Source organism: Chiloscyllium plagiosum, chromosome 6, assembly GCF_004010195.1.
Source record: "Chiloscyllium plagiosum isolate BGI_BamShark_2017 chromosome 6, ASM401019v2, whole genome shotgun sequence".
Taxonomy (NCBI): Eukaryota; Metazoa; Chordata; class Chondrichthyes; order Orectolobiformes; family Hemiscylliidae; genus Chiloscyllium; species Chiloscyllium plagiosum.
In genome coordinates this window covers 50,284,008-50,299,953 of record NC_057715.1, presented here as the reverse complement: position 1 = coordinate 50,299,953, position 15,946 = coordinate 50,284,008, and the positions used below count along the sequence as shown (strand labels likewise).

The 15,946-nt window shown below is 40.5% G+C and overlaps 1 protein-coding gene across 4 annotated transcripts in view; it reads left to right on the top strand.

Annotated features, from left to right (window-relative positions):
• The window catches only part of hephl1a (hephaestin-like 1a), a 141,416-nt gene that overhangs the window by 40,421 nt on the left and 85,049 nt on the right, over window positions 1-15,946 (top strand). For all 4 annotated transcript variants that reach the window (XM_043691507.1, XM_043691508.1, XM_043691505.1 and 1 more), the window contains exons 4-6: window positions 2,245-2,424; window positions 7,549-7,803; window positions 12,973-13,141. In XM_043691507.1, the coding sequence (XP_043547442.1) occupies window positions 2,245-2,424; window positions 7,549-7,803; window positions 12,973-13,141 (604 nt within the window). The remainder of the gene's footprint in view (window positions 1-2,244; window positions 2,425-7,548; window positions 7,804-12,972; window positions 13,142-15,946) is intronic.

Sequence of the window (15,946 nt, the reverse complement as noted above, 5' to 3'; positions counted from 1 at the left end):
TTATCTTAGCCTGCTGGACAAACTTTCCTCATTCCTGAAGAAGGGCTTATGCCCGAAACGTCGATTCTCCTGTTCCCTGGATGCTGCCTGACCTGCTGCGCTTTTCCAGCAACACATTTCCAGCTCTGATCTCCAGCATCTGCAGACCTCACTTTCTCCTCATTTGATAGAGACAGTCAAGATGATGAGAAGATTAGATAGGGTAGACAGTGAAAGTCTTTTTCCTAGGATGGTGACATCAGCGTGTATGAGGGGGCATAACTACAAATTGAGGGGTGATAGATTTAAGACAGATGTCAGAGGCAGGTTCTTTACACAGAGAGTGGTAAGGGCGTAGAATGCCCTACCTGCTAATGAAGTCAACTCAGCCACATTAGGGAGATTTAAACAATCCTTAGATAAGCACGTGGATGATTTTGGGATGGTGTAGAGGGATGAGCTGAGAATAGTTGACAGGTCGGCGCAACATCGAGGGCTGAAGGGTCTGTTCTGTGTTGCATTGTTCTATGTTCTAATTCCCTCACTTACAACCAAAAGATAGTGTGGATGTAGATTCAGTAGCTGTCTGGAGAAAAAGAGAGAGAGAGAGACCTTGGAATGTCACATTTGATGATGTGCTAAGAAAGATGCAATGGATGGAACTAAAAGCGAGGATTGCAATGCAAACTGAATTGTAATCTCCTTGGAGAAAGGACAGTAATCTGGCTGAGAGACATGTTTTGTGGCTTCCCTTTCAAGAATACACAAGATAAAGGACTAAAAACCAGTTCAACACTGGTTTGTGTGTGCTGTTGGAAGAAGGTGTGCTGGAGAACCAAGATAATCAAGTGTCAGTGATCTGAAGTACATCTGTGTACTAGCATAGGTTTAAGCAGTAGTGTGAATCATATAGAATCATAGAATCCCTGCAGTGTGGAAACAGGCCATTCAGTCCAACAAGTCCACACTGACTCTCTGAAGATAATCGCACCCAGACTCACCCTCCTACTCTATCCCTGCATTTTCCATGGCTGATTCACCTAACCTACACACCCCTAGACACTATGGGCAATTTAGCATGGCCATTACACTCAACATGCACATCCTTGGACTTCAGGAGGAAATTGGAGCACCCAGAGGAAATCCACGCAGACACATGGAGAATGTGCAAAATCCACACAAACAGTTGCCCGAGGATGGGTCCCTCATGCTGTGAGGCAGCAGTGCTAACCACTGAGCCACTGTCCCATCCTGTGCTGTGAAGATCATAGTCAAAGATCCATCCACTAGCCATTCCTGCAATGTAGGTAAACGATGTGCTCATTCTGAATGCTAGAAGGTGGTTGGTCAGGCAGCCAATTCAAAGGAAACAAGACAAAGAAGGAGCTTTGACAAAGGGTCAGTTAGGCTCGAAACATCAGCTCTTTTCTCTCCTTACAGATGCTGCCAGACCTGCTGAGATTTTCCAGCATTTTCTCTTTTGGTTTTTTAAGACAAAGAAGGATTCTCTTGCTCCAGGTGCTGCCAACCAGCCACCATCAAAAGGAAGCAGGACAAAAGCACTTCAACGAACCTGCAAAAACTTGAATCTGGAAATCATCTGTTTCAGCCATCATTGCTCCATCATCTACTCTTCATGACCAAACTATACAGATTGATCTGTCTATCTTTAATTGGGTTCAATTTGTATTTCTAATCTGTGTGCATGTATATTTCATTTTTTCTTCTTGACTTTAGTAACTATTCAAGTAATTCTTTGTTAACTCAGGAAAATCTGGTTAAATCGTTTCCTTTTTATAAATTAAGTTCACTTGGCCTTGGAGAAAGGTATCTACGAGAGAGGATATTCTTTGTATATTAATCTTGTTGTGACCAATTGGGGAAGCAATTGGATTAAAATATGGAGAGCCAGTTCATCCTTCTTCTGGGAGATCAACAATTTGGGGATATCTCTTCTGAAATGAATAATTGAATAGGACGAGATAGAAGGATATGGATTCTGTAAGTAAAGACTGTTTTAGTAAGGAAGGGCAAAATGTGTCAAGACAGGCATGGAGGGCTGAAGGACCTGTTCCTGTGCTATGTTGTTGTTTACTCTTCGAAACCACAATGATGGGGGAACCTTTCACATGGTTTGGCCATAAAACAGATGATCAGAATTTGATATTCTAAATAAAGGCTCACATATTTTTAGCCATGTGAATGTACAAAATACAAATTTCCTAAAATCAGACTGAGTTCCTTGTTTTATTTCAATGTTTACAGGAATTTTGGATGATGTGACACTGAAACGTAAAGATGTTGACCAGGACTTTGTCATGATGTTCAGTGTTGTGGATGAAAATCTGAGTTGGTATTTAGACGATAATATAAATGAGTACTGCACTCTGCCATCTGCGGTTGACAAAGATGATGAAGCTTTTCAGGAAAGTAACAAAATGCATTGTGAGTATTTTTACCTGATTTTTTTGCAACTTTATAATTTCAATCACAGATAATCCGTGCAGCCCACCATGTCTGCACTAACAGTCAACCCAGGTCTCTGGCATTGTGAGGCATTAGTGCTAACTACTGGGATAATGCTGTACACCAGGGAATTACTGGAACACATATGCAAATGTGAATGTCACAATGATCTCTGAATTGAAAATTTACTGCTGCCTTAGATATTGATTTGCAACAATTTAAAAAAGAAATTTGGCAATGTGGGGCAAAATACATTAATGTATGTAGGATGTACCACCATTAGTGGGCTAAAGAGCATTCTTTTGTCATATTGTTTGATAGTGAATTTCATCTCAGCACAGGGCCTCAGACTTAAATGTTATAATTTTATGTATGGTCTCTTCTCTGACTGCATATAACCAGAATTATGGTTCTCTTATTTTCTGTCATGTCCATTTAACCTGAAATTCCAATGTCTTCAATGACATTAATTTGTCTATTTTAGTTTTTATCCATGTTCATTACCATTAGCTCCTTTCATGGCCCTTCTCAGTGTTTTTTTTGTTGCTGTCCCTCCCCGTCGTGAAATTATATTATTTTTCTGTAATCTGATCCTGCAGGATGTGGGCACATTTACAACATTTAAAAGACACATAGATAAGTATAAAAATAGGAAAGTTTTGGAGGGTTATGGGCTAGGAGCAGGCAGGTAGGACTAGTTTAGTTTGGGATTATATTGGACCAAAGGATCAGTTTCCAGCTGTTTGACTTGATGACACTATGTCCTTAACCATCACTACTCACCTTCCTCATGCATAACCTTGAGCTCATCCAAAGTTCTGCTACCAATATCCAGCATTCCCTTTAACTAGGTAGCTGCTTGGAGATCTGCATATGCTGAGATCTGCATATGCTGAGCGGCATGCCGACATATTGGCTTCTGCTTCTGGAAGCTGCTGCAGTGCATAGGCTTTGGAGGTCTGCGTAGCAGAAAAAATAATTAGAAGGAAATGCTGCCCATATTTCACTGGTCTGTCACCTACATTGGCTTCAAGTTTAGCAACTCCCCAATTTTAAAATCCTCATCTTTTGCATTCTATTTCCTCTATGGAGGTGCTCCTTCCTAACTGTGTAATCTCAGACCTGTAACCGTGTCCAATCCTCCACTTCTTCCATCTATCCAACATTCCTTATACCCCAGAATTGGAGGCAGTTCATTCAGCCATCTATGCTCTCAGATGTGAAATGTCCTTCACAGTAGGAGTCAGATGGTAGTGGTGAAGGATTGTTTTTCAGACTGGAGGTCAGTGACCAGCAGTGTATCACAAGAATCAGTGCTAGGTCCACTGTTGTTTCACATTTATACAAACAATTTGGATTAGAATATAGGAGGCATGGCTAGTGAATTTGTGGATGACACCAAAATTGGTGGTATAGTAGACAATGGAGAGGGTTAACGACGGGTATGGTGGGATCTTGATTAACTGGACCAGTGGGCCAAGAAATGACAGATAGAATTTAAATCAGATAAATGTGAGATGTTGCAGTTTGGTAAGACAAACCAGGGTCACACCATTAATGGTAGGGCTCTGGGGAGTGTTGTTGAGCAGTGAGACCTTGTGATGCAGGTACATGGTTCCTTGAAAGTGCTGTCAGAGGTAGATAGGTAGGTGAAGAAGACATTGCCACATTTGCTTCCAATAGTCAGAACAGTGAACACAGGAATTCAGACATAATGTTACAGCTGTACAAGCTATTGGTAAGGCATACAATTCTGATCACCCTGTTATAGGAAGGATGATATTAAACTGGAAAGGATGCAAAAAAGATTTATAAGTTTGTTGTACTGGGACTTATTTTCTCTGGAGCGTAGATGAATGAGGGTTGACCTCATAAAGATTTATAAAGTCATGACCGGCATGGATAAAATGAATAGCCAAGGTCTTTTCCCCTGAACCCAAAAATAGAGGGTGTAGGTTTAATTTGAGAGGGGAAGATATATAAGGGACCTGAGGGGCAAAATTTTCTCACAGATGGTGGTGCGTATATAAAACGAGCTTCGAGAAGAAATAGTAGAGGCGGATACAATTACAGCATTTAAAAGACATTTGGGACAGAAACATGGCTAGGAAAGTTTAGAGGGATATAGACCAAACAGAGGCAAATGGGATTAGTTCAGTGTAGGAAACCTGATTGACATAGACAAGTTGGGCTGAAAAACCTGTTTCCGAACTGTTACCACTGACTCTGAATCTGCCAAATCCTACTGAAGATGTTATACATCTTCCTCACAACACACATTTCCACTTTGCTTTGTATCATTTGCAAATTTCGGAATATGTATTTGTTTCCCCCTTTCAAATCATTGATATGTATTGGGAACAGCTGGTGCCCAAATTCTATTTCTGCTAATATCCCATTAGTTGCATGAGAATGACCCATTTATTCTTGCTCAGTTTTCTGTCTGTTAGCTAACCATTAATCCATACCAGTGTATTATATTCAGTGCCATGTTCTTTAATTTTTCGAATCAGCCTTCTGGAAGCACTTTATCAAAATCCTTCTGAAAATTTAAGTATACTATGTCCATTTACTCTTCTCTATTAGTTTTTTAAGTAATCTGTTCAGGAAAAACTCCAAGTTCATCAAACATGATTTCCCATTCACAAATCCATGCTGACTGTGCCAATCAGATCATTATCCATTCAGTCTATATCTATCCCATTCTTTATAATAGTTCCTAGAATCTTCTCTTCTACTGATATAAGACTAGCAGGTCTATAGTTTCCTATGTTTTCTCTCGCTCCCTTCCTAATCTGCAATAATCTTTCCAGAATATATAGAATTTTGGAAGATAATTACCAACGCATCAACAATGGCTATTGTCACTTCCTTCAGCATGCTAAGATAAAGACTATCAGGTTCTAGGGATTTATCAACTTCGAGTCCCATTAATTTCTCCAGTGCAATCTTCTTGCTAATACCACTTTTCTTCAACACAATTACATTGAAGAGCTATATAAATGCAAATTGTTGTTATTATTTTTACTGTATTGCCACAATCCCATGACTACATTTGGCCCATATCCCTCTAAAACTTTCATGTACATATCCAAATATCTTTTAAATGTTGTAATTGTACCTCTATCCACTACTTCAGTTCTAAGGGAGAGTCACTTGACCTAAAATGTTAATTCTGATTTTTTTGTACAGATGCTGCCAAACTGACTGAGCTTGTCCAGCAATTTCTATTTTTGTTTCTGATTTACAGCATCTGCAGTACGATTTTCTCTTCCTCTGGCAGTTCATTCTACACATGAACCATTCTCTGTGCACAAATTTGGCCCTCGTGTTTTTTTTTTAAACTTTCTCCTCTCTCCTTAAAAATATGCCCCCGAGTTTTGAACCCCTCCCACCCAAAGGAAAATACACTTTCTATTCAACTTATCTATGCCCCTCATGATTTTCTAAACCTCTATAAGGTCACCCCTCAACCTCCAATGTTCCAGTGAAAAATATCCCCGTCTATTTTCATAACTGAAACCCGCTATTCCCAGCAACATTCTGGTAAATCTTTTCTGAACCCTACTTCCAATAGCAAGGTGACAATAACTGCAAACAGTACTCCAGTGTCACCAATGTTTGTACAACCGCAACATCATCCTGACTCCTATAGTCAAAGCTCTGAGCAATGAATGCAAACATACTAAGCGCCTTCTTAACCACCTTGACTACTTGTGATATAAATTTCAAAAAATTATATACATGAAATCTGTCTGTTTTATAACACTGCCCAGGACTGTACTATTAACTGTATAAATCCTGTGCTTGTTTGTCTTACTAAAATGCAATACTTGTGTTTATCCAAATTAAACCAAATTATCAAAATTAATTGGGCGGCTCAGTAGTTAGCACTTCTGCCTTACAGCACCAGGGTCCCAGGTTCAATTCCAGCCTTAGGCGACTCTCTGTGTGGAGTTTGCACATTCTCCCCGTGTCTGCGTGGGTTTCCTCTGGGTGCTCCGGTTTTCTCCCACAATCCATAGATGTACAGGTCAGATGAATTGGACATGCTAAATTGCCCATAGTATTAGGTGCATTAGTCAGGGGTAAAGAAAAGGTAGGGGAATAGGTCTGGGTAGGTTACTCTGCGGAGGGTCGGTGTGGACTTATTGGGTCAAATGGCCTATTTTCATACTATAGGGAATCTGACCTAATTAAATCAGGAATGAGGCCTCGTTCCTGATGAAGGGAATCTAATCTAAACTGCCATCTGCCACTCCTCAGTCCATTGACTCAATTGACTCTTTGTAATGTTACATAACCTTCTTCACTGTCCACTCTGCCACCAATTTTGGTGTCTTCCACAAACTTAGTAACCATGCCTTGTATATTCTCATCCAAGTTGTTTATATAAATGGCAAACAAAGGTGGACAGTAATGATCATTGTGGAATACTACTGGTCACAGGCCTCCAGTTCAAATGATGATCCTCCACCACCACCCTCTTGTCTCCTAAAATCAAGCCAATTTTGTACCAGCAATGAGGCAAGCTCACTCTGAATCCCCTGTGATTTAACTTTACTAATTAGTCTACCGTGCAGAACCTTGTCGAAGGCATCACTAAAGTCCATACAAACAATGTCTACCACTCTGCCCTCATTAACCTTTTTGCCTATTTCCTCAAAAACTCAATCAAGCTTGTGAGACATGATTTCTCTCATACAAAACCATGATGACTATTCCTAATCAGTCTTTGCGTCTCCAAATGCATGTAAATCCTATCCTTCAGAATCACTTCAAAACTTATCCACCATCGATATCAGGCTCGCAGGTCTACAGTTCTCAGGATTCTACTTAAAGCATTTTTTAAACAAAGACATAACATTAGGCATCCTCCAGTCCTCCAGCACCTCAATCATTGTTGCAAATGATGCAAATATTTCTGCTAGGGGCCTGCAGTTTTTTTCCCTAACTTCCCACAACTTCCTAAGATACACTTAATCAGACCCCAGAGATTTATCTACGTTTTATATTTTCTAAGACCGCTAGCACTTAGTGTTTAATGTTTAAATTTTTTTTCTTTACAAAGCTTCATTTAAACTTTCTCTTTTGATTCCTCAGCTATCAACGGTTTTCTTTTTGGAAATTTGCCTGGGCTGAACATGTGCCGTGGCCAGTCTATTTCTTGGCACTTGTTTTCAATAGGAAATGAAGTTGATATTCATTCAGCATACTTCCATGGCCAGACTCTCATTAACAAAGGTCATAAAGTGGATGTCATTAGTCTTTTTCCAGCTACATTTGTCACAGTACAAATGATTTCCAGGAATGTTGGAAAATGGCTGTTAAGCTGCCAAGTGAATGACCATATTAAAGGTGAGAAATTGAGTTACTGACTTTAGCTGGATTGTTTTACGTTTTATTTACTAGGAAAGCTAAAGAGGATTTGTTGGTCTAGAGAGATTTTTTAAAGTTATGTTTGATCAAAATGTAACAGAGATGGTCAGTTGGTTATTTTGCCAAATCCTGGCCTCAGGTTTAACTCAACTGACGTTGTGCAAGCAATGGTATTTTTAGGGCTTGGGGAGCTTGAACATCAGGACTTTCATGATTCTGTGGTGTGTATCACTTATCATTTTTACATCTGAGGCTGAATCCACCACCTTTGCACTCAGATAATAAGGAGAGGGATTAGTGCCAAAATTGGCAGCCTGCCAATAAAATGTAAGTAAATAGTAATCGGTTCAATGGTTTCTAATTGGGTTGAACTGAACCTTTAACAAACTCAATGTTACCTTGCTTATGCCATACTATGCCATGCTGAAATCAAACCTGGGTCCCGGGCACCGAGGCAGTAGTGCTGACCACTGAGCTACCGTGTTGCCCTTGTCCTTCTAGGTGGCAGAGACTGAGAGTTTAGAAATTGCTGTTGACGGGGCCTTGGTGAGTTTCTGTAGGGTATCTTGTGTATAGTGCACACTATTACCACTGAGCATTGGTGGTAGAAGGAGTCAATGTTTATATTGCTGAATGATGTGCTGATTGAATAGGCTGTTTTATCCTAGATGGTGTCAATCTTTTTGAATGTTGTTGGAGTCAGGTCCATCAGTCAAATGTGGAATATTGTTTGACACTCTTGATTTGTGCAGTGTAAGTTTTGAAGGACAGGCTTTGTTAAGTTAGGAGGTGACTTAACCACCTCAGGATTTCCTGTTTCTATTTTTCTCATATTTTTCTCAGACAGCTTGGAAACAGACCCTCCAGTCCAACCAGTCCATGCCAAATATAATCCCAAGATAAGCTAGTCCCACCTGCCTGCTCTTGGCCCACATCCCTCCAAATCTTACCTATTCATGTACTTATCCAAATGCATTTTAAACATAGTTGTACCCACATCCATCACTTCCTTAGGAAGTTCATTCCATACGTGAACCACCCTCTCTGTAAAAAAATTGCCACCATGCCTTTTTTAAATCTCTCTCCTCTCACCTTAAGAATGTGCCCCTAGTCTTGAAATACTTCATCCTTGGAAAAAGCAACTAACATTAACTATACACTTCATGATTTTATAAACTTCCATAAGGTCGCCTCTGAACCTCCTATGCTCCAGTGAAAAAAGTCCCAGCCTATCCAGCCTTTCTTTATAACTCAAACCTTCTATACCTGGTAAATCTCCTCTGAACCCTCTCCAGTTTAACAATATCCTTCCTATAACTGGGCACAGTATTCCAGAATACCCTGTACAACCTCAACATAACTTCCAACTCCTATACTCAAAGGACTGAGGAATGAAGGCAAGTGTGCCAAATGCCTTCCTGTCTATATGTGAGGCAAACCTCAAAGAATTATGGACCTGCACACCTAGGTCCCTCTGTTTTACAACACTACCCAATGCCCCACCATTAATTATAAAAGTCCCACCCTTGTTTGTTGTGACAAAATGCAAATACCCACATTTATCCAAACTTGCATGGCATGCTTCAGAAATAGAGGCCAAAATTGTGTGGTGAACTGTCAGCTGCCAGTGATTTTCCCCAAATTGGGCAATTATTTTCTGGAGGGCAGGAGTGCCATCCAGTTGACGAAGCATCCCATCTGCCTTTTCAGGTAAGTGAGTGTGAAGGCCCCTCCATTTTGAAACCTTTCTCTCGAATAGTTTGAATTTTAAATTGAAAATATCCTTTGATCCGAATCTCCATTGAAGAGGGAGAATCCTTTCACAGCAGAGCATTTGGCTGAAAGTAAGCAAGTAAGGAGATCCACTACATCCCCCAAAACAATGTGGTCCTTCCTCCCCCATTCTTACCAGTCTGGCCATGGTGAAAGCTGCTTCCAGGCGACTGGGTTAATAATTCAATATCTGGATACTCAGAGGTTGACTTGAAAGTTGCAGTCAGCTCCTATCAGCCTTGGCCTCAAGAGACCTTTCAGCAGCCTCAATATGTATTACCTGCCAATAGACACCCCCACTTCTCATTCTGTCTCTGGAGAAAAGATCCAGGAGTTGGATAATGCTAGGAAATAGAGTGAAATAACTGCACAGAGTCTGGTATCCTATCATCAAGTCATCTTTTATTTGCTTGTGTGCAACACACTGGCTGGGGCCAGCCAGCTCAGAGTCAGTTGCCTGAACTGAGGAGATTCTAATGTCCTGGTTATATATTTTTTAAAACTGTAAACTGTACAAAATACTAAACAATCCAAGATAACAGTCAACAAAGTAGACAACAACTCACAGGGGAATGGGGACGGCAAAACCAAATCCGAAACCTCACTGTACAATTAGTTAACAAACCAGTCAACAGTTGATAGGGAAATGCAGACAGTAACCAAACCCTAAATCCCACCATAACTTGCCAAAGGGAAAATATTAGACAAAAGTACATACGAAACAAATCCATACAAGCAAACCGGGAAAAAAACAATATATGTGACACGGACACTTCTGGCAAACCGGCCCAGCCTGGCCTGCCTCACCTTCCAGCCACTTAAGGCAGTCCACACCTTCGTACCCTTTAGCTTGTCTTGGTTATAGAACATAGAAAAGTACATCCCAGAACAGGCCCTTTGGCCCATGATGTTGTGCTGAGGTTTAATCCTAATGTAAAGTATGGTAACTTAACCTATGCACCCCTCAACTCACTGCTATCCATGTGCATGTCCAGCAGTCACTTAAATGTCTCCAATAACTCTGCTTCCGCCACCACAGCTGGCAACGCATTCCATGCATTCACAACTCTCTATCTACATAAAGAATTTACCTCTGACATCTCCTTTATACCTTCCTCCTAATATCTTCAAACAATGACTCCTCATACCAGTCACTCCTGCCCTGGGGAAAAGTCTCTGGCTATTGACTCTAACTATTCCATTCATTATCTTGTATACCTCGATCAGGTCACCTCTCTTCCTCCTTCTCTCCAGTGAGAAAAGTCCAAGCTTATTCAACCTTTCTTCATAAGGCAAGCCCCCCAGTCCAGGCAGCATCCTGGTAAACCTTCTTTCCACCCTCTCCAAAGCCGCTGTATCTTTCCTATAATATGGCGACCAGAACTGGACACAATATTCCAAGTGTGGTCTCACCAGGGACTTGTAGAGCTGTAGCAAAACCTCGTTGCTCTAAAACTCGATCCCCCTATTAATAAGAGCCAAAACACCATATGCTTTCTTAACAACCCTATCCACTTGGGTGACAACTTTGAGGGATCTATGTACTTGCACAACCAGATCCCTCTGTTCCTCCACACTGCCAAGAGTCCTGTCTTTAATCCTATAATCAGCATTCAAGTTCAACCTTCCAAAATGCATCACTTTGCATTTATCCAGGTTGAACTCCATCTACCATTTCTCAGCCCAGCTCTGCATCTTGTTTATATCGCGCTACAGCCTGCAGTAACCCTCTATACTATCGATGTCACCTCCAACCTTTGTGTCATCAGCAAATTTACTAACCAACCCCTCAACCTCCTCATCCAAGTCATTTATAAAAGCTACAAAGAGCAGAGACCCAAGAACAGAGCCCTGCCGGATCCCACTCAACACTGACCTCCAGGCAGAATACTTTCCATCTACAACCACTCTCTGCCTTCTGTCAGCCAGCCAATTCTGAATCCAGATAGCTGAATCTCCCTGTATCCCATACTTCCTGACTTGATGAATGTGCCTACTATGGGGAACCTTATTAAATGCCTTGCTGAAGTACAGTAGTAGTGCTTATTTCTCCCCAACAACCATGTCATGTGTGAGCAAGTGCAGGACATAGTGAAGAAACATTGAGTGCAGAAAATGTCATTCGTATTTCACTACTAGGAAGAAAAAATACCCGAGTGTCTAGTGACAAGCAGTGCCCCTTTTGTCTTGATTATATTTTTCCTTTTTTTTCTTTCTCGGAGCCAGTTCCCTGAACTGAGGAGATTCCAAATCCCTGTTTGTATAATTTTTTCGCCTTAAACCCACACACTACCACCAAACAGTGGTAGTGCTTATTTTCCCCTAGTACCCATGTCATGTGTGTGCAGGTGTGGGACACAGTGAAGAAACATAGAGTGCAGAAAAAATTATTCATATTCCACTATTAGGAAGAAAAAATGCCCAAGTCGCCAGTGACAAGCAGTGCCCCTTTTGTCTTGGTTATATTATATTTCTTTTTTTACCAGAAGGCAAATGTCTCCTCATCCAGAGAACTAACGTTTCCCCACAGTAACAATGGTTGTGGCCAGACAGCTCGGAGTCATTTTCCTTAACTGAAGTGATTCCAGATCTCCTTTTTTTTATTATTATAAACCCTACACTACTGCCAAACTGCAGTAGTGCTTATTTATTATCTAGCACCCATATCAGGTGTGCACACAGGTATGGGACACAGTGAAAAAATGAATACAGAAAACCTTATTCATATTCCACCACCAGGAAGAAAGGAAACGCCCGAGTGGCCAGTGACAAGCAGTGCCCCTTTTGTCTTAGTTATATACATATTTCTTTTCATTTTTTTCCACGAGGAAATTCTAAATCTCCTGATTTTTTTTTAGAAGGTAAATGTCTCCCAGTCCAAAGAACTAACTTTTCCCCACAGTACACTGGCTGTGGCCAGCCAGCTCAGAGTCACTCTCCTGAACTGAGGAGATTCTGACTCCGCTTTGTTTGGTTATATTTTTGTAAACCCCACACAGCCTAATAGCAGTTGTGCTTATTTTTTCTGTCTTGGTTATACTGATCTGCCAGGGCTTTCCTTAATTGTCCCTGATTAACAATCCCAATCAAGTATCCTGTAGTCAACAAGATCCAGCTGGTTTCAATCACTACACAACAATGTGTATCCTGTGCCTGGCCAAGGTATGACAAATTTGCTCCTGACCTTTCAGTCAGGGAGGGGGAATGTTGCCTTTTCACTGATGCTGCCTGAGAAGTGGTGTATTTCTGGCATTTTCTGGTTTTATAGCGTCGGGGTGCAGCTTCTGGAGAAGAAAAGGATTGCCAATATAATTTCTTTTATTGAATCTTTGTGCTCTTTTAGCATTTAAGATTTGTGTTTTCTTTATTCTCTAGCTGGTATGCAAGCATTGTTTGTTGTGCAGGAATGTGGGCACCATTATTCAGAAACCACACTTACTGGTAAAGAAAGAAACTACTTCATTGCAGCTGAAATAGACCGGTGGAAATATGGTCCAACAAACAAGAATTTATTTAATGGTCAGCCACTAGATGCAGAAGGAAGGTAATTTTAAAATTAATTGATCTGTAATACTGGTTAAATGTGTATATGTTCTTTCAAATCTTCTGGACATACCATTTCATGCATGCAGCTGATTTATGAACAAGTGTTTTTTAAAAAGTGGCAAAGAGACAGGCCAATTAGGGAGTTAACAAGTAGCTAAAGGGCTGGCATGGGAAAGGGCTTGCTTTTTCACAAGACAGTTCCACCGGTGCTGATATAGGAAGGAGTTGTACCAATGGATGAGATTCCACCCAACTGCAAATGGCTAGCTTCCTAGTGGAAAAGGGAAGTACAGAGCTGGCAAAAACTTAAGAGTCTGTAGGACTGGCAGTTATTGAAAAGAAATGAAACCAGCTTAAACTTAAATGAGATTGGAAAGAAGAGCATGGAGCAAACAGAAGGGAGGATACAAATATTCAGAGAATAAATATAGCTAAACAGTGGAAGTGTTTTTTTTAAAATAAATCTTAAAAATGAGACCATAAGACATCTGAGTGGAAGCAAGGCCATTCGGCCCATTGAGTCCACTCTGCCATTTAATCATGGCTGATGAGTGTTTCAATTCCACTTACCCATACTTTCCCCATAGCCCATAATTCCTTGTGAAAATAAGAGTTGCTTTGAAAAATGAGTTAACAGTCTGTACAGCTGTGAACACAAGGTGAAAAATTAAAACCGGGAACTGGTGGCAGTAATATATTTCTAGAAGTCAGCTGTAGTCAGGGTTGTTGAGAGATAGAACTGGAAATCAAATATTGTGGGGTATCATATATTTAAAAAGCCACTGTAGGAAAAGGAGGAGGTGGATTAGCTGCATTTAACAGGGCTAATATAATGAGTGGAAAAAGAAAATAATGCAGCCATTAGTACAACAGAAATAGAATCCATTTAGATAGAGATGTGTCATGGAATCCTAGAGGCTCAATCACACTGTGAGAGATGGTCTATCCACAGTATATCCAGCATGAGCAGAACCAATGTAGTGTACAAAATCCCATGCAAGGACTGCACAAAACACTGCATAGGACAAACAGGAAGACAGCTAATGATCCGCATCCATGAACACCAACTAGCCACGAAACAACATGACCAGCTATCCTTAGTAGCCACGCACGCAGATGACAAGCAACATGAGTTTGACTGGAACAATTTAAATTGAGCGGTGATAGATATAGGACAGATGTCAGAGGGGTAGTTTCTTTACTCAGAGAGTAGTAATGGCGTGAAACTCCCTGCCTGCAACTGTAGTAGACTCACCGACTTTAATGTCTTTTTAAATGGCCATTGGATAAACATATGGATGATAATGCAACAATGCAGGTTAGTTCAGCTTCAGGCTGGTTTCACAGGTCAGCACAACATTGAGGGTCAGAGAGCCTGGACTGTGCTGTAATGTTCTGTGTTCTTTGAAAGCAAGATAATATTTCGAGTCTGGCGATTCTTCATCAGAACTGTTAACAGCTCAGGAAAGGTGGTAATATATTGAAGTGACGTTTGTGGGAAGGGGTTGGTCTTGCACAAGGTGACTTACTTGCCGATTTACTTCCTCCAACCTCAGTATCCAAGGCCTCAGGCACACCTTCCAGGTGAAGCAGCAGCTTACCTGCACTTCTCTCAACTCATTTATTTCATTCACTGCTCAGAATGTGGTCTCCTGTATATCGGGGGAGATGAAACACAGATTTGATGACCGCTTTGCTGAACACCTACACTCTGTCTGTAAAACATGACCCAGAGTTTCCCACTGCCTCCACTTCAACACACCACTGTGTTCCTACACCAACATTTCTGTCCCAGATCTGTTGCAGTGTTCCTTAACGCAAGTTCAAAGAACAACACTTCATTTTCCACTTGGGGATTCTGTTTCTGTTCTGCTCATTCCTGAAGAAGGGCCTGTGCCCGAAACGTCGAATCTCCTGTTCCCTGGATGCTGCCTGACCTGCTGTGCTGTTCCAGCAATAAAGTTTCAACTTTGATCTCCAGCATCTGCAGACCTCACTTTTTCACCAAACGATAGAAGGCAGAGGAAAAGTATGGAGTAAGTTAGGAAATGATTATGAATGAATTAGACACCTAATGTGGAAGATTTAAAATACCAGTAAATTAGTTGGCCATAAGAGGTAGCTAAACGGCATAAGGGAATAAACATTTCTGCAATGTGTGCAGGATTCCATTCTAACCCTGTGCATGCAAGCCCAAAAAGGGAAGATCCACAGGTGGATATGGTAATAGGGAATGAACTGGAGCAGATTAAAGAAAGACATGGGGGAATATTGAGGCAATAGTGACTATAAATATATTAAAGTTTTGGATAATAATTAATAAAGACTTGAGAATGATAAAGACCATGATACTTTTTATTGGAGAAAAACTGATAAGTTCTGAAAGGAGATATTGGATAAAGCAATATCAGAAAACAATGGTGTCAAATCACAGGAGAAAATTATTAAAATATATTCACCACAATACAATAAAGTTATATTTTGCTAAAGTCAAGAATTACCTAAATATAGTACCATAAATGATGATAACAACTTGAGGAAAAAATTGAACAGGAGAAAAGTGGCATTTACTGAGTACAGCATTACAAAAGAGATTCTGAGAGACCTCAATAAAATTAAGAATGCAAAAAGGAAATATACGCTTAAAATTTAAAAGGGCCTATAAGTAAAATGGATATTTTAAGTTACACAAAAACATAGGTATTGAAACTTCCTTTTGTTTTTGTGTATAAACTACCAAAAGATTGGAAATTGTTATACTACTGGCCTTTTGATATTATGAATGACTGAGAGCTTTGAGAGA